The 7,138-nt window shown below is 43.2% G+C and overlaps 1 protein-coding gene across 2 annotated transcripts in view; it reads left to right on the forward strand.

Moving 5' to 3' along the window:
* Positions 1-6,001, forward strand: part of POLR3A (RNA polymerase III subunit A) — a 57,166-nt gene extending 51,165 nt beyond the window's left edge. For both annotated transcript variants that reach the window (XM_028729156.2, XM_028729157.2), the window contains 4 exons: positions 1,105-1,269; positions 2,446-2,577; positions 3,410-3,542; positions 3,858-6,001. In XM_028729156.2, coding sequence (XP_028584989.1) covers positions 1,105-1,269; positions 2,446-2,577; positions 3,410-3,542; positions 3,858-4,006 — 579 coding nt within the window. In that variant the 3' untranslated portion in view covers positions 4,007-6,001. The remainder of the gene's footprint in view (positions 1-1,104; positions 1,270-2,445; positions 2,578-3,409; positions 3,543-3,857) is intronic.
* The last annotated feature ends 1,137 nt before the right edge of the window (positions 6,002-7,138 follow it).

Here is a 7,138-nt window from a genome sequence, read left to right on the forward strand (position 1 = left end):
TTGAAGTGGTGATAGGTGGTTGCTTCTCTTAATCACAGTGAGCACACTCACTATTTTGTCAAAGCAGTGAAGTCTTTGATGCCCATTGGCTGAGTAGTAATGATGTCACAAAGAAGAATGATGTCACAAAGAAGCTGAGCAGTAGATGGAAGCTTAGGGAAAGAGAGCTCAGGGCTGAGGTTTGCTGAAGGAAAGAGAGCTCAGGGCTGAGGTTTGCTGAAGGAAAGAGAGCTCAGGGCTGAGGTTTGCTGAAGGAAAGAGAGCCTGACAGGCTGAAGAGACAGGAGCTGGAGGAATGGGGTAAGGAGAGAAAGAAGGGTGTACAGGAGAAGGGGACCCTTGAAGAGGATGCAGAGGAGCCAAGGAAATAATGAAGGGCAGAGAGTGGCAAGCAGGAACTGGGGGAAGAGGAAGAAACCAGTGGGAGGAGGTGTTGAAGAAACTGATTCTGTTTGGTTGCAATTGCATTGAAAATAGCTTGGCCTTTCAAAAACAGCCAGTTCCCTACCAAAGCCAAACTATTTCCTTTCCAATAAAGAAATCAAATAACTACGTAACAAAATCAGTTGAGTGTCTAATTGAGGTAGACTGATCTGTGCCGGATGCATATTATTCGGGTTGCAAAAATGCACACGCCAAGTGAAAAGGCATGAAGTATAGAAGTCCCTGAAGACCATCCTTTGTAGGAATTCTGTTTTTATGTTGCAGATTGTGAGCCCTAGTTATGTGGACACCTTGCCTTCAAGTGTTCTGACTGCTTTCCTTCACAGTCACAGCACACATCCGTGGAACTCCCAAGCAAATATGAAGAGCCAGGGGTGGAGGCTAACCTGTAGTCATCCCAATGTTGCTTGATTTCAGTTCCCATTATCTCTGACCATTAGGCTATGCAGGCTTGGGACTGATGGGAGCTGGGAGTCACCTGCATCTGGAGGGCTACAGGTGTGTCGCTTCCAGTTTAGGCAATATTAAACAGTCACTGTAGGAAAGAGCAAGGAGGGCAAAGAGTGGGGTTTTGATTGCGATATCTGGTCTATAGCAAGAAGCTTTTATCAGGGTATCTGTCTTCTAGACACTTTATTTGATTTCCTTTCCTACATAAAGGTGGTTGTGCAGGGTATCCCGGAAGTGTCTCGCGCTGTCATTCATATCGATGAGCAGAGTGGGAAGGAGAAGTACAAGCTGCTGGTGGAAGGTGACAACCTGCGAGCTGTCATGGCCACGCATGGAGTCAAAGGAACAAGGACTACTTCGAACAACACTTACGAGGTAGCCATCAAGAGGGCATTGGCGATATGAGCTGGTGGTGTGCGGCATAGTGGTTGAGCGATGGAGCCTGTGGAAGTTCTTGGTTCAAATGTCACCTTTTCCATGAATTTCCTAGGTCATGGGTAGGCAAACTAAGGCCTGGGGTCCGGATCCGGCCCAATCACCTTCTAAATCCAGCCTGTGGACAGTGGGAATCAGCATGTTTTTACATGAGTAGAATGTGTCATTTTACTTAAAATGCATCTCTGGGTTATTTGTGGGGCATTGGAATTCGTTCATCCCCCCCAAAAAATATATATAGTCTGCCCCCCCCCCACAAGGTCTGAGGGACAGTGGACTGGCCCCCTGCTGAAAAAGTTTGCTGACCCCTGTCCTAGGTGGTCTAAGGCCAGCCATGTTTTCTCAAGACTAACTTCTCCCCCCCCCCCCAATCTACAATATGGGGTTGATACAGATTGCAGCAAGGTAATATAGTGAAACACTCTGAACACTCAGAAAGCATTATTATTATTATTTATTTAATTTATATACTGCCCTATACCCAGGGGTCCCAGGGTGGTTCACAGTTATAAAACCACAAAATACATAATAAAAATAAAAGCAACAACCCAATAGCTTCCCCCCCCCCCAAAAAAAACCACATTTTAAAAAGGCATAGGCTGTCAGTCAGATCAACCAAAGGCCTGGTTAAAAAGGAACATTTTTGCCTGGCACTATAATGAAGGCGCAAGGCGAACCTCCGTGGGAAGAGCATCCCACAGACAGGGAGCCACTACAGAGAAGGCCCGTTCTCGTGTTGCCACCCTCCAGTCCTCTCAAGGAGGAGGCGTGTAAAGAAGGGCCTCAGAAGATGATCTCAGGGTCCAGGTAGGTTCATATGGAAAGAGGCGGTCCTTGAGGTATTGCGGTCCTGAGCCATTTAAGGCTTTATAGGTCAAAACCAGCATTCTATAGGCATCCTAAGTGTGATAATGAAGAAAAATGCTACCACTGGAAGCTACTGCCTGCAAGGAGGCAGGGGCAAGCTCGGCTGCAAGCCAGGGCAATTTTTAAGCCAAAATATGTGGGAATGATTGTAGTTTGGGGGAAGGAGTTGCTTTGGAAAATGACAGTGCTTATGTGCCAGCGGAATCAATGTTTTGCCACTTCCCTAAACCACATAATTTAATCCACTAGGTTGAGAAAACCTTGGGCATTGAGGCTGCCCGGACTACCATCATCAATGAGATTCAGTACACTATGGTAAACCATGGTATGAGCATTGACCGGAGGCATGTGATGCTGCTGTCTGACCTGATGACATACAAGGTTTGTTTTCTCCCTTTTCATTGTTTTGCCACCAATGCACTTGGCCCTCCTTCCCTCAAATAAATGTAAATGAAGAAAATACCGGGGAAACACCTATACGAGTGTTGCTTGCTGCAATATCCACATGGTTTACTCCCTTCCTAGGCACCTGCGTAGCAAAGAGCATCATGATAGGCATCCATTTACTGTACTGACATACAGTATATCTTCTAAGCCCAAATTAAGGTTCAGGGTGGCTGTTTTTCCTTTGGTCCAAGTAATCAGGAATATGTGAATCATTCGGATGTGCCCTTCCAGGAATGTCCACACATATCCTGCCCCCACTGGTGTACCCAGTTTCCTTCCTCTCTGCCCATCGCCACAAGAGTGAGCAGTGTGGGCAGAGTGAGCAGGCTGGTCTGTCAGCTGCTGCTCTGACATAACTCTCTTTCCACTTGCTTTGTTGACTGGGAGAGATCAGCCTCTGCTGCCAGCAATTGCAAGAGATATTGACACTTCCCCGCACCTGATTGGCCATCAGCCTAGGAAAGGGAAGTTGGCACTCAAGAATCAGTGGCCTAATATAATAGAACAATAAGAAACTAAAATATGTTATATATGTATATGTTGTATTTGAGAGGAGGTGGGCAAGACAGTTGTTCCAAATCTCCTTTATTAACAACCATGCTGGACAAATTATTATGCATCCATATAGCTATCAGTGTACACTTGCCCAGGACAAGAAATGCAACTTCATGCACAATATGGATTTGCCTTCTTCGTGCAGAGTCAAAGCCTATGGTGAGCATGAATTAGCTTATGAGGTTCCGCTGTCTTCCTTTTCTCGGACTAGGGTGAGGTTCTGGGGATTACTCGGTTTGGCCTGGCAAAAATGAAGGAGAGTGTATTGATGCTTGCTTCGTTTGAGAAGACAGCAGATCACCTCTTCGACGCTGCATATTTTGGGCAGAAGGATTCAGTGTGTGGTAAGTGTCTTGGGTGATGAATCTTGCCACTAAGCACAACTCTCTAAATGTATCCTGGCTGAAAATGGGGGAAGTGGAGCATGGCCTTTTTTGCTGTTGCCCCATAGTAGGGAATGATCTCTCATCCTACTCCTTTTTTCACCATGGTCTTGACATAGTGAAGTTGGTTTGCAGGTAATACTTGCTTTAGACCACGATTGTAATATGCAATATTACTGTAGCTAATCTCTTAAACAACCTCTGCTTCTTTAAGTCCATGGTGCACATTGCATGGGAAATATGAGGCTTTAATCGTTTTTTCTTGATCTTCTCTAGGCGTTTCTGAGTGCATCATTATGGGTATCCCAATGAACATTGGAACTGGACTTTTCAAGCTGCTGCATAAAGCTGACAAGGAAGCAGACCCCCCAAGAAGGCCTTTAATTTTTGACAACCCCGATTTCCACATTTCCCTTACTACGTAGCAGCTGGAGAGCACCAAACAGCAAGCAGATGGCATATTTTAAACTGGAGCTGCATGCCTCTCTAAGTAGGGTTTGGAGGCTGGATAAGTGAGAGATCATGATGTGCGCAACTGATCCACCACTGCTGCAGGCGTTTATCTTTTGTGTACTTAATCCGCAGTGAACTTCAGCTGACGGCGTTTGGTTTTTAAAAGCAATAATTTTCCCTGCTACATCAAAAACCTGTAACGTGGATTGTGGGACACCAAATCCCTATGAAAGGGAAGACGCTTAACGTTTTTGCCTGGATTTCTGTCAGAAGCATTAGCTATAGTAATAGGAAAGATTTCTGCTGCCTCTACCAGCTGTGATAAACATCTGTCAGAGTGTCCAAAGTAATTTCCAGTTGGATTGATGTCAAATAGGTTGTGTTTGCTGTCATATGTAGTGCATATCCTTTTCTGTTAAAGTTTGCTTCCCAAGTACACTTTGTGTGGCAACTTCTTAGAAAAGGGGGGGGAGTGGCCCGAGAAATTCTTTATATTTTGGGGCCATTTCACACCATTCCATGTAGATTCCACCACAGAGTAACTACAGAAAGAGAGAGGAAGACAGAGGGGTGGGAATCAAAATTGGCTCTGAATGGTAGTGAATTGAATGGGGAGGAGCTATTGGGGGTTAGCATTGGGATCATGGCCAACACTGATTTTATTTATTAGGAGATTCAGAGAATGATCTTACCTGCTAAAGTTCAGGAGTGCAGGCACTGATACACTGACTATTTCTCCAGCTTAATTAATACACAGTTATGTTAATGATGAGCTAATGGGAATGACTGGGAATTGTGCAAGTGGAGGCTGATGGACCCCCCCCCTTTCATTCTAGTAGACATTCCTTGGGTTTACTCCCCAGAGCAATGATATTCTGTAGGTAAGAAAGCTGCAAAACTCACTTTTGTAACATCTGACACTTTTTATATTGCTGAATGTTGAAGAGTTTGTGAGTAAAGTTTTTAAGTAAATGAAGGTACTTGGAACCCTTCAATACTTTTATAACAAGTAACATGATGGGGAAAACTAGATGAGGAAATGAAGGCAATGCCCCTCTCTCTCCCCACCCTTATTGTTTAAATTATCCCTTTTCAGTTCATATTGATTCATGCGTTTCACGTTGGTCCTAAACTACCGTACATTGTTTATCAGAGCAAATGTTTAACTGATTCGCAATTATATTTGTGTGTGCATGTTAGTATCACCCCCAACATAGGAATTAAGGTCATCTTCTGGTTTGTTTGCTTTTTTCTTAAAGAAAAATGATAACGTACAGCAAACTGCATGATTCTTTTTTTGCTAGGCATAAAGAAACAAATTCTGAATACAAAGAAAGATAATACGAAAAAATAGTGATAATAAAATAAAACAAAATTGGTAATGCAGCCAGAATAGCATTCATGACCACTCATTTGCTTATTTTCTGGATGCCTTTTTGAAGGTGAAGACTGTGATGGAGACAGTACTTCAGAGCCTTCCAGATAAAGCCAGACTAGAGTAGAAGCCAGTCCAGAAGATGATCCAGATCTAAACATGAACTACCAAATCTCTCCTACCACTAGAGGGAATTGAGTGTAACAACTCATATAAAAGCTGTGCTGAGCTGTTAATAGCACCATGGACTAAAAGGTATGAAGCTGGAGTACTAATGAGATGATCCCCCCCCCTAAATTCACTACAAGCTTCTCTGTATTTGGGAGGCTATGGGGCAACAAAGACCACTGTGTGATTGCAGTTTGTGCTTTGTATGGCAGTTTGCACATACTTCTTTGAGCCAGTAGCGGGTCTGAATGTCAGATCACTATCCCCAGTTTTGTGGATAATGTTATACAAGACAGGTTGGTCCTCAGAATCCAGAAGCTTCCAAAAGGAAGTTCCCTTCCAAAATGTGAACAGTTTCATGTAGCATGGGAAAATTTTGCTTTCTTATACTGTACTGTAGATGTGAATAAAGATAATTTTTCAAGGTGTGTGTTCAGGGTCATTTACTGATGGAATTCTCTACCTAAAACGGCTGTAAATATTCTTAACAAAGCATAACTATTTGAACATTCATGCATACCTAGGGTACCCTGAGACCATTTTGTTGCATTTATGTAACTCGTTAGATCATGCAGAAAGATGAATCCTTTCCAGTAATCTAAGGGCTGATCCACACATGAACGTTATATGATTGTGGCGACTTTACGTAATGACTTCCTTGTCTCAGTAACTGACACAGATGCGACACCCCCAGCCACAACCTCCATTTGCCCTATTTACAGTGTTTCTCATGAGCTGTTCCCCACAATTTTGTGTCGATTCATCATGTGATGTGCTTCTATCATGTATGAGCCAATCAAAGGATCTTTTCTTCCGGCCCTACATGAATCAGCTGACCATACTCTGCTTGCGCACACACACACACACAATACAGTGCAGAGAATGATCATTCTTTGTAGAGATGATGGCTCCCAATTCATAATAGTATGCACCAATAATTATTGTCAGTAAATTTAATACGTTGATTGGAAATGAACCGTCATCTAGCTTGTCTCTACATTTCCATTCAGCGCTGCTGTCAGCTGGTTTGGGGTTTAAAAAGAGATTGTCGAGCCAGACCCCTCCACCTGCTAAAACAAGGGGTGGAAGAGTGGAGAACATCAATTCTGACAGGTCCAGATTTTAAGCTGCTGTCATGCACACAGAGCATATGCAGTCTTCAGAAGATCATTCCTGCACAGGGGATTTGTTATGGGAACTGGGCCCTTGGGAAAGGACAACACAAATGAAACTTCAAGTACAGTTAAGTAAGTTTTCTGCAAACTCTAAAAAAATAAAAACAACTAAAAGCAAGTCAAACACAAAACAGATTATAGAAGTTGGTCAAAAGGGATGTTAATTTCTTGAAAACCCAAAGCTCTGACAAACTCCTTTGGGGGTGGAGTGTTTTCTACATATTTCCTCTTATAATCAAACACCAATTTAACTCGGTGTTCTGTAATTCAGCAAAACAATTTTGCTGCTTTGTCTTTGTAAATGCACAAAGGCTTTGCAAATATGCTGTCTTAACTAACTGGTCTATTGGGCTTAAATAAGGTATTTCTGGTGTGCCCTATGGCAG

This window comes from Podarcis muralis, chromosome 6 (genome assembly GCF_964188315.1).
Source record: "Podarcis muralis chromosome 6, rPodMur119.hap1.1, whole genome shotgun sequence".
NCBI lineage: Eukaryota > Metazoa > Chordata > Lepidosauria > Squamata > Lacertidae > Podarcis > Podarcis muralis.